The sequence below is a fragment of the Palaemon carinicauda genome, chromosome 21, assembly GCF_036898095.1.
Source record: "Palaemon carinicauda isolate YSFRI2023 chromosome 21, ASM3689809v2, whole genome shotgun sequence".
Taxonomy (NCBI): domain Eukaryota; kingdom Metazoa; phylum Arthropoda; class Malacostraca; order Decapoda; family Palaemonidae; genus Palaemon; species Palaemon carinicauda.
In genome coordinates this window covers 104,263,397-104,282,650 of record NC_090745.1, presented here as the reverse complement: position 1 = coordinate 104,282,650, position 19,254 = coordinate 104,263,397, and the positions used below count along the sequence as shown (strand labels likewise).

Genomic DNA, 19,254 nt, shown 5'->3' with positions numbered 1-19,254 from the left:
ATCCTGCATGATGAAACCCCTTTTAAAATTAGCTTCCAAATTAAGTCTTTCAAATATGATTTCTTCAAGGAATGGAAGATTCTAAGAGTTAGAGAAAATAATAACATGTCTAAATAATTATAAATTCTATAAGCCTTCTCAAGGCTGAGTGCATGGATAAATGACAAGAACTAGATGGGCATTTGGGTGGAAAGTGTGAAAGCCAGAAGAGAGTGGAGAACTCATTAAATGTAAAAGATATATATATATCAATGAGAATATGCAGAAAGACTGGTTATACTTTTTATCTTAAAGGACCATTTTCTTTTATATTAACAAATCTTTCATTACACATATCCTCCACCACAAATAATAAAATATTCCCATTAGAATACCACTTACCTTAGCAATGATACACTGCTGTATGGAATGACAGCAAGAAACTGCCATGCACCCGACCGTGGATTACCAAACATGCAATTTACAGCTCTTTCAAACAGTTGATCATATTCAATCTGAAAAATATTTACATTGAAAGGGAGATAATCATGAGTGAGATGATAAAAAAATCCATGAGAGATATATGAATTTTCAAAAACCTGAAAATTTATTCTTCAAATCTTCAAGACAGATACAAGATGATAAATGTTCCACTACACCAAAAAAAACAAAAATACTGTTCACTAAAAAATGTATCTACCAAACATTTTATGTAATTAAACAGGAGAACATACTAGAATCCACAGATAATTATTTTTTAAGATTGGAAGTAAATGGAGACACCAAAATACAGTAAAAAGACCTTTAGTAAACAGTTCTCTGTTTTACATTCAAGCTAGAATATTTTTTATACTGTACAATATTCACTATTAGTAATAGTAAAATTTGTAGAATATCAATAAGATTAGAATTAAATGGCCCCTTTTTTTGTTATGCAATTCATAAAATTATGAAAGTAAATAATTGAGAAAGAATTGCAAAACAGAAAATCTTTACCTTTATAATACAAAATGTTCACAGTGATATTTCATAAAAGCAGTCATGAATGAAAGTACAGTAAATAAAAAAAACCACTACAACATACCATGAATTTATAAAATTTATAAGATTAATAAGATTTATAAATTTGCATCAAAATCAATAAAATCAATATAGAAACTGATTAGTAATCAAGATAATATAGAAAGTATAATGATTATCACATTACCTGAAGTACAGCCCAATGAGCTGTCACTTGGTTCATATCTGTACTATGCTGAGGTAAAGACTGATGGAAATTCAGGTAATTGAGCCAGTGGTCAGTGACATACTCTACCGTGTGTCGTAAAAAGCGGCAGAGTCGCTTAGTTACTCCTCGGTAACGGACCTGAAAGATCGTGTAAATTCAAAATTAATTTCATTGAGAAAAAAAAAAACTCATGTACTATTCAAGTTTTTTTTTTTCCAATTTAGTGGGTTTGAGACATCAACACCTCCCAAAGAATAAAATGAGAGTATTATCAAAATAAAAGCTGATAATCTTTAAATTGAAAGATAATTTAAAGTGCCTGAAAATCCCTAAATACATTTTTATTAATCTAACATAGAACTCAAGGAACTAATTAAGAAATACAGTACCAAATTTGCAGATGAAACTTCTTATAGTGGTAACATTTAGTATAACCATATCATTCTCTGTGATTTGTAAAATAAGCATTGGATAGTTTCATATTTTTTATAATAACAGTCACAAAGAAATTAATTCATGAGGAAAACAATGGGAGAAGATTCATTGCTACTTAAGCATCAAATAAATATAACTTTTTAGCTACCTCAAAGGAAACTAAAACATTCATGACTCGAAACATATTGTACAATGCAACTCCTGATTTCCTCGCTTGTTCAATATACATTATTGCACTCACTAAGTAAGTACAGAATGCAGTAAAAACTGTATAAATTGATACTATACTACAACAGAAAAATAAGTTGTCACATCATTTGGACATCTTTGTTAATCAAAACACTTCCATAAAATGTTACATACCTGAGAATAAGTCACTAAACCATTGCGGAATAACTGTATGAGATATGTAGCAAAGGCAAAGAGCTTCATTAAGCCCTGTCTACTTGTACTGGCAACGCTATACTCAAGTGTGTCATTTTCTTCATTTATAAGCAGCATGTGCTGAAATATTTCCTTAAAGGGTACTTGGTTAAGAATCTGTAAAAAGAGTATTAATATTCATATGACAGATTTGATTCAACATTTTCCTTAAGTAATTATGTTTTTATAAATACAACCCTAATTCTACAGTAAAGCAATAGATTACGTCAGCAGTCTTAACAAAGAGAATAAGTATCACACCACTGAGTTTCACTTATAAAATAAAAAATAGAATTTTAATATTATTTCTCATTTCTATGCTTACCTGATGTTCACATTGCTCTTGTCTCTGGAAGCTAATAATGTCGTGATACCACTTAAGATTAAGAAATTTCCTGTTTTCCTTCTGGCTAATACTCTAATGCCTCTAGTAAAGCATTAGGATTTACCTGGATCTAACAACAAAACCATGCTGCACATATAGTATTCCTACTTCAGTCTCGAAATCGAAATATTTCCTATCCTCTTGACGGCACTAAATAGTGGAAAAGAGGGTAGGCACATAAATGAACATTAGATGAGTATGGAAAGAAGACATTTCCTTATTAAAATCCGTTTTATTTCTACAGAACCACCCTTGATGTTCATATTGCTGACTCCCACACTTTTGAAGTGGTGGGTAGCCAGTGAAGGAGAGATAGGGCATTAAGTTTTCCATAGTTAATTAAATAACATCCAAGACTTACATTTGGGTACCCTAACTGCAGATGACCTTTTTAGAAAATTAAGTTATCACCTAATTACTCATTTATATAATAAAAATTTTATTACTGTGCTACACATGTATCTTTACTAAAACCAACAAATTCAATTCAAAAGGTTATTAGACCACAACCCAATATTATTATTATTATCATAATATTATCATTATTACTATTACTAGCTAAGCTACAACCTTAGTTGGAAAAGAAAAATGCCATAAACCCAGGGCTCTATCAAGGAAAATAACCCAGAGGAAAGGAAATAAGGAAACGGATAAAATAGTATGCCCAAGTGTACTGGCAAGCCAGAAACCTCTAACCCAAGACAGTGGAAGACCATGGTAGAGAGGCTATGGCACTACTCAAGGCTAAAGAACAAAGGTTTGATTTTGGATTTTCTTCCTCCTAGAACAGTTGCTTACCATACCTAAAGTCTCTTTTACCCTTGCCAAGAGGAAAGTAGTCACTGAACAATAAGTGTGCAGTAGTTAATCCTTGAATGAAAATTTTTTTGATTATCTTAATCTTGTCAGGTATATGAGGAAAGAGGAGAACAAGTAAAGAATAGATTAGATAATTCAGTGTAAGTATAGGCAAACAAAAAATAAGCCGTAACTAGAGAGGCTCACGAATGAACCGTAACTAGAGAGATATTCAATTTAGTATATTATATCCAGTCAAAAGATCCAATAACTCTCTAGCAGTAGTATTTAAATGGGTGGCTGGTACCTTGGCCAAACTAGTGTCAAAATATGTACAATAAAGTATGTATATGTTATGTACTGCACACCAATGCCCCATTATACAGACAAGTTCCGTTCCTGAAAAACTTTATAAGCAAAATAATTGTTAATCAAAGCATATTTTTCGATTGACTTCCACTAAAACCATTGAGATACATTCCTACCAGCTCACTAAAGTTCACTTGCTTCCTAATACACGGTTTAGTATATAGTAATGAAATAAAATACCTGAACATTTTTGTTTTATCAATATTAAATAAGGTAATAATAACCAAAGAATAACGGTTTAGAAAGCATATTTTGTTTAAGCGAGCAGCAAAAATGAAAAATCAAAATGCCACAGCAATATTTTCAATACAGTAGTGTCCCTTAAAAAGATACTGTAGTATTAAGAAAATGCACATGGTCACTGTATGAAAACTGCAAGCAAAGCAATGTAATAATTATAATTCACAAATAAAAATATATTTTACTCTATTATAATTCTAAAATTGATAACAAACGTACAGTTACAAATTACCGACTTGTAACTTCACAAAATAAAATTATAATTTAACCACACACCAAATGAATAGTAAAAAATAAAATGAAAAGCAATTGGTCAGTTGTGTGTGAAACCCACTGGCAAGTCAAAAATTAAACTTTAATAAACCATTAAACTCATCAGTAAGTAATATGAGATTAAAGTATTTTAACTAAAGCTATTCATCAGATGATTAAATGATAGTTAAGCATTTATTTTAGCCTTTTGCAAATGAAAACGATCTTTTAGAGGTTTGCTCTAATCAACTTATCCAGAAAGTTACATTGTAGTGTCCATCAACTTATAAATGAAAACAATAGAAAAGATTGATAATTGCTGTTTTTACATCTTAATAAGATACTAATATGGGAATATTATTGGATCCAGGTAAGTGATTCCACTGGGCAACGTAATTCCCTTTGTAATTCTTGTCCCACGAGAATTCCTCAAACCCGCCCCCAGATTCTAGTATAAAATATTTTCTCATGGCCAGGTGTAGGAAATATTTTAGAGGATGATGAAGATTTTTTACATCTGGCACTAAAAAAGGGATGCAGTACAGTATGAAAATTTCTAAGAGTTTTAAGATACAGTATATTAATTTTTCAAAAGAAATTTTTCATTTCAACTTTTGAGTAGTTTAATGATGATAAATTCCCCGGGACACAGGAACCTTGTCACCAGCATATAGAAAGGGTCTTATTCTCAGAGCAAATAAAAAATAATCCGACATGAAGCATGTAACTAAAGAATGAAATATGTTCCGCACATGCATTCACTAAAATTTAGTCTTAACCAAAAACAAAATATGAAAATACTACGGCTACCAAAGGATATGATTCTCTTCGTAAAATGTTTGCAAAGTGAAATACTGTATACTCATTTGTTTCTTTGGTGAAGCAATTTATTTTCATAGTAAATATATTGTCCTATGAGACAGCACTCTATTATTTCATGGAATAAATGTCTATACGGACCCTACAATAATTTACACAACAAATAAAAATAGCATATGAATAATGTGTGTGGGATGGCTCACCTGCAACCAATACCCCAGCAGTAGCTGTCACACCAGGCACACACTCTAACTGACAGACCACAAAAAATCTATCACCACGTGAGCTCAGTCACTCCCTCATGATGGAGTGGAGTGGCTCTCTTAAGAGCAATGATGATACTCCTATTCATAGCAGGAAGGATGTTCACAGTCATATCAGGCTCAACACCGTTCAATCGATGATGAAAAGTCCCCCTTTGTTCCTTTTTTTTTTATGTCAGCTACCCACAAAATTGGGGGAAGTGCCTTGGTTAATAAATAGATAGTATCTTATTAAGATATTCCTTGATGAATGGTTCAAAGGTATGGATCAAATTATAACCCAGAACTAGATTGGCAATAATCCATCTCATGACATAGAAGGCTTTAACACCAAACAGGAAGATTTACCAACCTACTTTGGATTAGGGATATCAATTCATATATCTTACCAAAAACAAACTATATACCTTAAGTAACTTATTTGGATATATTTATGAATGTAAGGAAGCAAACGATGGCCAGCCATTCAAACAAAAAGCAGTGGAACAGTTTTAGTAAATCTTCAACAGATTAATTCAAAAGGAAAACATTTTGCCTTGAAGTAATCATACAAGTTGCCATGCCAATCACATAATAAAATGTTAAGTTATGACAGCTTACTTCACTGAGAGGAGTGATTTAATCCGAATTACCAAAAATGGGATAAGTGGTTGCTTAGAGGCACTTCCTCTAGCTAGAGAAGGGATATAGGGATCCAGGCTACCATCTAGGTCATCTGCTTCGCAAATTCTTGTATAAAAGAATGGCAAGAAATGCAGAAGTGAGAGGGTTTTGCAGCATAAGGGTTTAAAGTAAATAAAGAATTTGAGGCTCTAGAAGAGGATCTCTAATCTGGGAGTTGCTGTGTACCATCAGAACCATTAAAAAATGGTGCACTAGAGCCACTAGCTACCACCTGAGAAGTTAGGTTGGGGTTTGAAACAGGCCACATGATTCACAAAATATACCCTTCTAGGCTTCCACAAAAAAAATGCTAATGGGTCTAACTTCTAATTACCTCAAGGACGTCAACAGTAACTCCATTGGAAGACAACTCTTGTCCTTTGTGATGGGAAGTTTTGGAATATTCATCTTTGGAGGAGGTGAGGGTTTGTTTCCTCATTGGTTAGGTTGATCCCAGTGGGAAATAAGGTGCTCTTGCCTCTTCGCTTGTGGAAGGCAGGCACCAAGGGATACCATAGCAGAAGAATTGGTAGAGTATTAGGAGACGAGCTGGGTGGAGAGGGAGGTTGGAGGCATTGCCTTCCTCTACTTGAAGACGTCATCACAGATTCTTTTTGTTGGTGTAAAGGGCAATGAGGAAGGCGAGGATCGATGATCGCCTGCAGCTTCCCGAGTCCTGGGCTGGTCTGAAAAGGGTCATGCTAGTAGCTTTCTCTGCAGGGTTATAGGGCAATGGAGAAGATCTAGTACTTTATGTTGCTAGGGATTGCAGGAGCTTAACCATTGACAGAATGCCCTCAAGACCTAAGGAAGCCCACAGATCTGGGGCATTGTCTTTAGCAGTGTTGTCATCAGAAATTGAAATGTTGGGCTCACTATGAATTGAAGGACAAGGTCTACTAATTTCTCTATGGGAAGCAGATAAGGCCAGCTCACTCGGAGCTTGTCCTAAAGTTAAGTCCAAGTAGTCATCCTTCTTTGTCCCCCTGCAGGAGGAGAGCGGCAGAAAAGGTTCAAAAGCTCAAGTACCAGAGGGAGAGAGGAGAGGTCTAACGGATTTCTTTAACTTTGAGGAAGACTCCGAAGGAGAAAAAAATCACAATGACATCTTCCTACTCTTGCCATACTCCAGCCACTACAAGGATGGCCACTCTTTACACTCCTCATATGAGGGATGACTGCAGTCAGTAATGACCTCTGCAAGAAAGGCACAAAGAATAGGCATTCAAGAAGCTCCCGTTTATGAAAGTGCCGCACTTGAAACACAGTAAGCCTTGCCAGAACCGCATCCCCACACGGGGTTTCTCCATCACAACAGTCACATAGCAATCTAGAAAGATAAAGAGAATGAATAAATACAGCCAAGTACGTCACAACATGAGTATGTCCGTACTACTCGGCAGCTGAAGTCAAAGTGGCTACTCAGTGGCAGGAAGTGGGGTGAGGCTTCCCGGCCAACTGCCAGTAACTACCGACACCTCATTATAAAATTTAACAGCGCAGTTTCCAGTTTTTTAAAATCATAATCTTATTAAACGGCACGGGCTGTATTTGTGAAGGAACAAATATTTTTTCCATTGATATACTTATACTAAACAAGTACCTTCCTAATGATAATAAAATAAAAGTGCTAGAAAATCCATGTTACTGAAATTATACTGTTGTTAAGACAAAACAAATAAGGAATGCACTGAACTTATTTTGTCTTATATGAAAATGTAAGACAGTTTTGTATATTTTTGCCAAAGAATGCATTTCTTCTAAATAATAAGGCAATATTCATTCATGCATAGAAACACCAGTCTAAATTATTAGGAAAACTTTGGGACATACTTGTACAACGTCATTTTCTGTGAAAAGCATCCATAAATGTGAAGGGTCTTCCTCTTCTTCACCTGAACTATCAACAACCACCCACACACTGTCTGAACTCTTATCTGGTGTATTACATTCCCCATCTAAGATTTCTTGGGATGGGCTAGGCTTCAAGTTATGGAGAAACTCCTCTCGGCCACTTGTTGGATTAAGAATCGTAGAAAGAATTGTTAAACCATGGTCCAGGTCCCCACAGCCCAACATTCCACTATCTTTAACATCTTGCTGCCATGGGCCTCCAATCTGTAATTTGAATAGAAAAGTTTGTGTTATAGAATGTTATGAAGCAGTAATGTAATTTTAATAAACCTAGACTGAAGTGGAATGACACATTTCATAAAAAAAAGTTAAAAGCTTTTAACAGTAATTTGTATTTCCCCTAACTATACCAACCTAATTCCTTGACATAGGAGAATGATAACAGCAAAGCTGGGAATATAGCAATTAAAACTTTATAATGAGGTGTTAATGACCAACAGGTAGTTACCTGTTGGTAGCGCGAAAGCGACCACCCTCTCTGGCTCACTGAGAACTCAACTTTGATAGCAGCTAAGACTTTCTTAGAGGTTAGGGCTGGTGGGAAAGTATTTGAAAAAGATTCAGGCTTGTATAGTTAGGGAAAATGACAAATTCGTAGATAATTTGTATTTTTCCTAACTATACAAACCTTAGCTATTTATTAGGGGTGCTAAGCTGAAAGTAGTACCCCTAATAAATACTGTAGCGTGGTTTGTATTCCAGTTACGGAACAAATACATATCATTTTTCAAAATTTGTCCTTTGTTCCAATACAAATACAAACTATTGACCTTTACATAGGAGATTCATTCTTAGGTGGGAGAAAGTCCCCTTTCCACCTAGATAGATACTTATCCCGGGGACTCGAAACTCGTGCATGTTTGATGCTGAAAAGAGTTAAGGTTCCCTCCATCATGTGCACCTGTGTACCAGTGGGTTCAAGGTCCTGGCTTCACGGGTTGTTTTTGAGCCAAAAATCTGTGTGTTGTACACTTAGCAAACTCATGTGATGGATCTGAATCACATCATCTGAAGACCTTTTATGATTATGGGTTTGCTGGCTAATCACACTGCCCCTCGTAAAGTATAAGGAAAAGACTCTTCTGTAACAGAGTAAAGAACATCCACAAGCTGAGTGGGGCTTACCTGACAATATGATTGAGTCCAGCTAGCAAGGTTCTATATGCTGTGGCCTAAGAGAGGGAAAGATTGAAAGGAAAAGAAAGACCAGTCACTTTTTACTTTCATCCCAGCCAAATATATAACCTTTGCCCTTTTATTATTATTATTACTAACCAAGCTACCCTAGTTGGAAAAGCAAGATACTATAAGCACAAGGGCTCCAATAGGGAAAAATAGCCCAGTGAGGAAAGGAAATAAGGAAATAAATAAATGATGAGAATAAATTAACAGTAAATCACTCTAAAAACAGTAACAACGTCAAAACAGATATGTCCTATATAAACTATTAACAATGTCAAAAACACATATGTCATATATAAACTATAAAAAGACTCATGTCAGCCTGGTCAACATAAAAACATTTGCTCCAACTTTGAACTTTTGAAGTTCTACTGATTCAACTACCCGATTAGGAATATCATTCCACATCTTGGTAACAGCTGGAATAAAACTTCTAGAATACTGTGTAGTATTGAGCCTCATGATGGAGAAGGCCTGGCTATTAGAATTAACTGCCTGCCTAGTATTACAAACAGGATAGAATTCTCCAGGGAGATCTGAATGTAAAGGATGGTCTGAGTTATGAAAAATCTTATGCAGCAAGCATAATGAACTAATTGAACGACGGTGCCAAAGATTAATATCTAGATCAGGAATAAGAAATCTAATAGACCGTAAGTTTCTGTCCAACAAATCAAGATGAGAATCAGCAGCTGAAGACCAGACAGGAGAACAAAACTCAAAACAAGGTAGCATGAAAGAATTAAAACACTTCTTCAGAATAGATTGATCACCGAAAATCTTGTAAGACTTTCTCAATAAGCCAATTTTTTGTGCAACTGAAGAAGACACAAACCTAATGTGTTTCTCAAAAGTAAATTTGCTGTCGAGAATCACACCTAAAATTTTAAGAGTCATACAAACTTAAAGAAACATTATCAATACCGAGATCCGGATGTTGAGGAGCCACCGTCCTTGACCTACTTACAATCATACTTTGAGTTTTATTAGGATTCAACTTCATACCCCATAATTTGCACCATGCACAAATTTTAGCTAAATCTCTATTAAGGGATTCACCAACCCCAGATCTACATTCAGGGGATGGAATTGATGCAAAGAGAGTAGCATCATCTGCATATGCAACAAGCTTGTTTTCTAGGCCAAACCACATGTCATGTGTATATAGTATGAAAAGTAATGGACCAAGAACACCAGATATCACATTCCTATACTCACTATGGTGCCCATCAACAACAACTCTTTGAGATCTATTACTTAAAAAATCAATAATAATGGTAAGAAAAGACCCACCCACTCCCAACTGTTTGAGTTTGAAAACAAGGGCCTCATGATTAACACGGTCAAAGGCAGCTCTAGAATCAAGGCCAATCATACGAAATTCCTGACCAAAAACAAGGAATTTCTGTACAGCATTGGAGATTGTAAGAAGGGCATCACATGCTCCAAGGCCTTTACGAAAATCAAATTGCGAACTAGGGAATAGATGATTACCTTCAGCAAACCTATTAAGACGTTCAAAAACTTTAGATAATATGGGAGTTATGGAAATTGGGCAGTAATCAGTGGGACTTGAGCTACCACAAACACATTTACATAGAGGAGGAACATTACCAATTCTTCAACAATTGCTAAAAGCTCCTCTTCTTGCTAACTTGCGCAAAATAACAGATAACTTTGGAGCTAAGAAATCTGTTGTCTTTTATAAAAAAACAAAGGAAAAATGTTATTTTCATTAGTAAAATAAATTTTTGAATATACTTACCCGATGATCATATAGCTGTCAGCTCTGCTGCCCGACAGAAAAACCTACGGGCGGAATACGCCAGCGATCGCTATACAGGTGGGGGTGTACATCAACAGCGCCATCTGTCAAGTAGGTACTCAAGTACTCGATGTCAACATAGAACCAATTTTCTCCTCTGTCCACTGGGTCTCTATTGGGGAGGAAGGGTGGGTCCTTTAATTTATGATCATCGGGTAAGTATATTAAAAAATTTATTTTACTAATGAAAATAACATTTTTCAATATTAAACTTACCCGATGATCATATAGCTGATTCACACCCAGGGGGGTGGGTAGAGACCAGCATTACATGTTGACATTATTATGAGCTAAGTATTCCGTATTTCATTTTAGCAGTTATTCAAAATAACAAGCATAAAATAAATAAGTACCTGGTAAGGAAGTCGACTTGAACAATTACTCTGCCTTTTTAAGTACGTCTTCCTTACTGAGCCTCGCGATCCTCATAGGATGCTGAGCGACTCCGAGGAGCTGAAGTATGAAGGGTTGCAACCCATACTAAAGGTCCTCATCAAAACCTCTAATCTAGGCGCTTCTCAAGAAATGACTTTGACCACCCGCCAAATCAAGTAGGATGCGAAAGGCTTCTTAGCCTTCCGGACAACCAAAAATATTAATAAAACATTTCAAGAGAAAGATTAAAAAGGTTATGGAATTAGGGAATTGTAGTGGTGGAGCCCTCACCACTACTGCACTCGTTGCTACGAATGGTCCCAGAGTGTAGCAGTTCTCGTAAAGAGACTGGACATTCTTAAGATAAAAGACGCGAACACTGATTTGCTTTTCCAATAGGTTGCGTCGAATATACTTTGCAGAGATCTATTTTGTTTAAAGGCCACGGAAGTTGCGACAGCTCTAACTTCGTGTGTCCTTACCTTCAGCCAAGCTTGGTCTTCCTCATTCAGATGGGAATGAGCTTCTCGTATTAACAGTCTGATAAAAAAGGATAAAGAATTCTCTGACATAGGCAAAGATGGATTCTTAACTGAACACCATAAAGCTTCAGACGGGCCTCGTAAAGGTTTTTAAAATAGAACTTAAGAGCTCTTACAGGACATAATACTCTTTCTAGTTCATTTCCAACCATACGATAAGTTTGGAATATCGAACGATATTGGTCAAGGCCGAGAAGGCAGCTCGTGTTTGGCTAGAAAACCAAGTTGTAGAACATGTAGCCGTTTCGGATGAGAATCCGATGTTCTTGCTGAAGGCATGAATCTCACTGACTCTTTTAGCTGTGGTTAAACATATCAGGAAAAGAGTCTTAAAGGTGAGATCTTTCAGGGAGGCTGATTGAAGCGGTTCGAACCTGTCTGACATAAGGAATCTTAGAACCACGTCTAAATTCCAACCAGGTGTAACCAAACGACGCTCCTTCGTGGTCTCAAAAGACTTAAGGAGGTCTTGTAGATCTTTATTGTTGGAAAGATCTAAGCCTCTGTGACGGAAGACTGATGCCAACATGCTTCTGTAACCCTTGATAGTGGGAGCTGAAAGAGATCGTTCTTTCCTCAGATATAAGAGAAAGTCAGCTATTGAGTTACAGAGGTAATGGTCGAGGATACGGATACCGACTTGCACCAGTTTCGGAAGATTTCCCACTTCGATTGGTAGACTCTAAGGGTGGATGTTCTCCTTGCTCTAGCAAACGCTCTGGTTGCCTCCTTCGAAAAAACCTCTAGCTCTCTCGAGTCTTTCGATAGACTGAAGGCAGTCAGACGAAGAGCGTGGAGGCCTTGGAGTACCTTCTTTACGCGTGGCTGACGTAGCAGGTCCACCCTTAGGGGAAGTGTTCTGGGAACGTCTACTAGCCATCGAAGTACCTCGGTGAGTTATTCTCTCGCGAGCCAGAGGGAAGCAACTAGCGTCAACTTTGTCCCTTCGTGAGAGGCGAACTTCTGCAGTAGCTTGTTGACAATCTAGAACGGAGGGAATGCATATAGATCTAGATGTGACCAATCTAGTAGAAAGGCATCTATATGAACTACTGCTGGGTCCGGGATAGGTGAGCAAACTATTGGGAGCCTCTTGGTCATCGAGGTTGCGAAGAGATCTATGGTTAGCTGGCCCCAGGTGGCCCAAAGTCTCTTGCATACATCCTTGTGGAGGGTCCAATCTGTTGGAATTATTTGTCCCTTCCTACTGAGACAATCTGCTAAGACATTCAAGTTGCCTTGGATGAACTTCGTTACTAGTGAAAAGTCTAGACCTGTTGACCAGGTGAGGAGGTCTCTTGCGAACTCGTACCATATCAGAGAGTAGGTCCCTCCTTGCTTGGAGATGTACGTCAAAGCAGGGTGTTGTCCGTGTTCACCTCCACCACTTTGCCTTGAAGGAGAGACCTGAAGCTTTTCCAGGTCAGACGTACTGCCAGTAGCTTCTTGCAGTTGAAATGCATTGTCCTTTGACTCGAGTTCCATAATCCCGAGCATTCCCTACCGCCTAATGTCGCACCCCAGCCTACGTCCGATGCGTCCGAGAAGAGAACGTGGTTGGGAGTCTGAACAGTCAGGGGAAGACCCTTTCAAAGGTTGATAAAGTCCTTTCACCAAGTCAGACCAGACTTTATCTTTCCGGAAACCGGGATCGAGACCGCTTCTAGCGTCTTGTCCTTTTCCAGTGAAAAGCTAGATGATACAGAAGAGGACGGAAGTGTAGTCTTCCAAGTGACACAAATTGAACCACGGATGACAGTGTCCTAACCAGACTCATCCACAGCCTGACAGGGCAGCGTTCCTTCTTCAGCATCTTCTGGATGGATAGCAGGGCTGGGGGTTGATCGTCTTGTTCAGCAATGTCCTCATCAGAGGGTTCCTCATCCGAAACTGATGAGGAAACGGCAACGGAGTGGGCAACGTCTGACTCGCTGAATCCGGTCGCACTGGTGGATGCGTGACGGAGCCGGACACAATATCATGGTACTGCTGCACAGTCTGTGAACTGTCAACCATGGGGACGCGAGGAAGTACAGCGTCAACCCGAAACTGTCTAGACTGTCTGGGTTGTGCAGTCAACCCCCTACCGGGTTGCTGAGGTTGCCGCACTGCGTCACAACAAGTCACCTCTGCTGGTTGTTGAACGTCTTCCTAGTGACACACTGAACGTCCACAACCACCTCCGAGAGTCGCTTAACGTCAACGTGCGACTGGCAACCCACAGTGGGTCGCATCGGTGGAGGAACCACCTCAACTGGCGGACGCGAGTAGGATACCTCAGCGTCAACAGGGCGCACAACCAACCGGTAGGAAGGTTGTTGGCCAGAAGGTTCTTCTCCGTAAAAAATCCTCTATCAAGGACACAAGCTTGGGCTGCATGTCTTGCAGCAAAGCCCATTAGGGTCTACGGGAGCAGGTGTGGCAACAGACGGGGTTAGCGACTGAAGCGGAACCATTTACCATCCCTGGAAGCCTTGTTATGCTTTAATTAAAGTCCATAGGAGGCTAAGCAGCTAAAGGCTCCTCTCCAAATGACAGAGTCCTCAAAGGAATATCAGTAGGAGGGAGAACAGCACTTTCTCATCTACAGGAACCATGTCCGAGAAAAGCTAGGTGCTCTCAGTGAGGGTCTCACTGGTGCATAAGCAGCAGACCAGAAGGCAACGTTATGTAACTGCTTGACAGTCTGTGAACTGTCAAAAACTGAACTGTCAACCACAACAGGTGCGTGAGGACATACAGCACTGGTGCATTAGCAGCAGACCAGAAGGCAATGTTATGTAACTGCCTGACAGTCTGTGAACTGTCAAAAAACTGAACGGTCAACCACAACAGGTGCGTGAGGACATACAGCACTGGTGCATTAGTAGCAGACCAGAAGGCAACGTCATGTAACTGCTTGACAGTCTGTGAGCTGGCAACAACCAAAGCTGTGTGGGGAAGCCTCAACTCCTGACTGACTAGTCTGCTGCGGGCGAGTGGCGGTAACCACAGTGGGTTGCGGAGGCTGACACACCGTGTCAAAACACGGCAGCTTGTGGTAGCTCACGCACGGCAACGGAGTGCTCCGTGTGTCTGTGGGAGTCAGCATGCGTCTGGCAGGGTCGACTGCGCATGGGTGGAGGAGCTCTCACAACAAGAGTGTGGGAGCAGGCAGCCGCAGCGCCTGCTGGGCGCACAACCGTGGCAGGTTGTAGGCAAACGGGTGCATCGTCAACCTTCTCCGCAGTCGGAGTATGGGAGCAGGCAACAACCAAAGCGGAGTGGTGGTGCGTGGTGGGGACTGCCGTGGGTTGCGGAAACTAACGCATCGCGTCAAAACACGGCAGCTTGACTCCACCTTCCCACTGCTGATGCGGTAGCTCACGCATGTCAACGGAGGGTGCCGCACGTCGGCTAACGTCAACATGCGTCTGGCAGGGTCGACTGCGCATCGGTGGTGGAGCTCTCCGCAGCCGGAGTGTGGGAGCAGGCAGCCTCAGCGTGAGCTGGGCGCACAACCGTGGCAGGTTGTAGGCTAACGGGAGCAGTGTCAACCTTCTCCGCACGAAACTCCTGCATAACCGCAGCTAACTGAGTCTGCATAGACTGCAGTAAAGACCACTTAGGGTCTACAAAAGCGGCAACAGACGGAGCTACTGTCCGTTGTGACTGAGGGTCTAAAACAGCTGGTGCGGCAACAGACGGAGTTACTGCCTGTTGCGGTACCACCTTGCCTCTCTTGGGAGGTGTGCAGTCGTCGGATGACTGCAGCGAGTCCGAACTGACCCAGTGGCTACACCTGGGCCGTTGGACTTGCGCGGAAGGGACCGACTTGCACTTAAAAAGCTGCGAGATGTGGTCCATGGTTTCTTACGAGAAACCTCTTCCGCAGACGAGGAATAAATGGGCTCTCTCGTCTTTGTGTGGGTGGGGCGATCTTGGGTAGATACGCCCGAAACCACGGAGGGAAAAACGTCTGTTCGTTGAACAAGGCCTGTGGAACCCATAAGTCGTTCGACATTACTTCTCCCCTGGGCTTGGGAGCTTGTAAGAGGTCCCGGACTAGGTGAACGACTGGCACGAACAGACGAACCCTCGGACGCAACACTGTAACACTTTGCGCATATCACTTTATCACTTTGATTTTCTGTTTTGCACTTATTTCACTGAAATCGAAACTTTAACTGATTTCTACCTGAAACACGCAATCCTATCCTTCATTAAAAGGTAGTACAGTGATACCTCGGTACTCGACCATAATCCGTTCGAGATCCGTGTTCGACCTCCGATTTGTTCGAGTACCGAATTTTTTTTCCCCATAAGAAATAATGGTATATATTCTATTCCGTTCCCAAGCACTCGAACAGGCCCAAAATATTAATAAAACGTGTACCTAAACAACAATAATTATCTAAATGTGTATGAAATTGGTCAGAAAATCCTATAAAACAATTTTAAACCATTTACTGTACTAAAATAAAACAATTTTAAACCATTTTCTGTACTGTAGTGAACATACCTTTGAGCAGCGGTTCGATGGCATACAGGGATGGATGTGGAGAGGATGGAAGGGGGAGGTTACTGCTTGGAAGGAGAGTCCCCTTCCATGATGTGGCGGGGTAGTTCTCCTTCAGGAGTTGTTTCTCTCTCCAATGAAAGGGTGGGCAGATCTATTTCAGGGGTTTCTTCTCTTCTTTGTCTCTTCTTTGGAGGAGAAACAGGCTTTGATGTAGCAGCTTTCTTTTCTTTTGTGAAAAACTGGTCTATTGTTAATTGTTTCTTCCTCCTCTGCAGTATTCTTCGAAAATGATACATGACACTATCATTAAACATATGCACTGCCCGGTTTGCTACTGCAATTTCTGGGTGGTATTTTTCAGCAAAAGCCTGCACATCTGCCCACTTGGAACAAATTTCATTGATGAGAGAACTTGGAACATCCTCCCTTACCTCATCCTCTTCTGAAGATTCCTGCTCCACAATCAGATCCTGCTGCTGTTGTTGTTGCAGGTGCAACAATTCCTCCACAGTCAACTCGGTAGAATGGCTTTCTACAAGCTCATCAATATCATCCTTGTCGACCTCAAGCCCCAAACTCCTGCCCATGACAACAATTTCCTCAACGACATCAGTGTCATCAGAAATTACAGGGGTAGCAGTGCTTGGACCCGCCTCTGGTTGGAAACCTTCAAACTCCCTCTCTGTGACACATGATGGCCACAGCTTACGCCAGGCAGAGTTCAATGTCCTATAGGTCACACCTCGCCAAGCTTGGTCAATCATGTTAACAGAGTTGAGGATGCTGAAGTGTTCCTTCCAGAATTCCTTTAGGGTCAACTTCGTGTCACTGGTCACTTCAAAACACTTTCTGAAAAGGGCCTTGGTATAGAGTTTTTTGAAGTTTGAAATGACCTGTTGGTCCATGGGCTGGAGTATGGGAGTAGTATTGGGGGGCAAGAATTTGATTTTGATAAAGCTGTATTCTTCTTTCAAGTCATCCTCGAGACCTGGAGGATGTGCAGGAGCATTGTCCATAACCAGAAGACATTTCATTGGCAAGCTCTTTTCAATGAGGTAAGCCTTAACCTGGGGGGCAAACACTTCGTTTATCCACTCAGTAAAGAATTGTCTTGTGACCCAAGATTTAGTGTTCGAGCGCCACATAACTGGTAGTGCACTTTTACAAATATTATTTCGTTTGAACACCCGGGGGTTGTCCGAGTGGTACACTAACAAGGGTTTGATCTTGCAATCGCCACTTGCATTTGCACACAGCAACAATGTTAGCCTATCTTTCATTGGCTTGTGACCTGGCATCTTCGTCTCGTCCTTGGTAATGTACGTATTGGCTGGCATTTTCTTCCAAAATAACCCAGTCTCATCACAATTAAAGACTTGTTGTGCGATCAAATTTTGTTCATTTATGTACCGATCGAATTCCCCCACGTATTTATCGGCTGCAATTTGATCCGAACTAGCTGCCTCCCCATGCCTAGTAACACGATGAATACCTGTTCTATTACGAAACTTTTCAAACCAACCCCTGCTCGCTTTAAATGTAAATGAATCACTTTCACTGGTACTCGGACTTTTCTTCACTAATTCTTCATAGATATGCAACGCTTTTTCACAAATGAACGCTTCACTAACACTTTCCCCGGCCAACTGTTTTTCTTTAATAAATATTAAAAGCAACTTTTCCATCTCCTCAATCACTTGTGGCCTTTGCTTAGTTACCGCCGTAACTCCCGTTGCAACATTCGCCTTCTTAATCATTTCTTTATGCTTTAAAAACGTAGAAATGGTCGACTTCGCCATTCCGTATTCTACCGCTAAATCGGACACTCGTACACCATTCTCATATTTCGCTATAATTTCCTTCTTCAACTCGATCGTTGTTCGCACTGTTTTCCTCTTCTCCTTCCCCTTAACACTCATTACTTTCTTGGGACTCATTATGAAAGCTAAAAAAGCAATTAAAAGCACTGAAAATCACTAAATCACAACGAATGCTGATCGCGCGTTGTCTGAGTGACGCTCTCGAGAGAACTGATGCTTCCCGAACAAGCGAGAGTGGCCGAGATGGCGCGATCATCACAAAGCCCATGCGGTCGTCACGTGTTCGGCTGGTCGAGTACCGAATTTTTGGTCGAGCACCGCAGCAAAAATTTCTCGAAAATTTTGGTCGAACTCCGAATTGTTCGAGTATAGAGTCGTTCGACTACCGAGGTATCACTGTAATTGCGAAAACAGTCGTACAATGCAACAGAAAACATAAATAAAGATAAAGAATTCAGTGGCTGGGAAAGAGACTAAACACTAGATCAAATAAACTACGTTTACAATCTCTCACCGCACATAGCCTGGGAACAAGAATAAAACCCTAGAAACGTTTTACCTTCTTCCCCTACAGCGACTAGGGAGGAGAGTAAAAAACGAGAACAACGTTACCAGCTTGAACGAAACGTTTATTCTCCTCTCTCTCCCTCCGTCTCTCTCTCTCTCTCTCTCTCTCTCTCTCTTGATTTCGCACCTGAGAGAAGAGCCCAATTATATATCGTTAAAACATGTTATTTGCTAAAGGAAAAAAAACTGAAAGGTTTTCCAAATAAAAAGTTCCTTTAATTTAGAATTTAAACCATTTAAGCTAAGAAAGAATGAACGAAACGCCAGAATCGGTTTACTCTTACTGCAAAGTGAAACCGTGATACACTCTCTCTCTATCGTAACAATAGAGCGCATGTTGAACGTCCTGAACGTCAACAACTGCGTAGACTAAAAACTAAACGTTAGTTCATCTTTGAAAACAGTACGAGACTATCAAAGAAATTCTTTCATAAAACATTAAAATTTAAAAAGTATTAAATTCTTTAAAGGTTAAATACGATATAACGGGCTCAATGTTAATTAACTTCGGTTCCAAGTTAGGACCGCCTACTATCAGGAAGGTCGCATATAAACAAACAAAAATTTATTGTTATATGTTTATAATAAATGGAAAGTTAATCGAAGAGGCCTATAAAGGCGGAGAGATATAAAATATATAGATCTATAACGTGTTAAGCAAAATTACCAAAAAC

General features: G+C 39.9%; 1 protein-coding gene across 1 annotated transcript in view; it reads right to left on the bottom strand.

Annotated features, from left to right (window-relative positions):
* The window catches only part of LOC137615383 (ectopic P granules protein 5 homolog), a 115,840-nt gene that overhangs the window by 74,182 nt on the left and 22,404 nt on the right, over positions 1 to 19,254 (bottom strand). Inside the window, exons 4-7 of the mRNA XM_068345201.1 lie at positions 7,688 to 7,972; positions 2,006 to 2,182; positions 1,187 to 1,345; positions 382 to 494 (exon numbers count right to left, since the gene is read on the bottom strand). Coding sequence (XP_068201302.1) covers positions 382 to 494; positions 1,187 to 1,345; positions 2,006 to 2,182; positions 7,688 to 7,972 — 734 coding nt within the window. The remainder of the gene's footprint in view (positions 1 to 381; positions 495 to 1,186; positions 1,346 to 2,005; positions 2,183 to 7,687; positions 7,973 to 19,254) is intronic.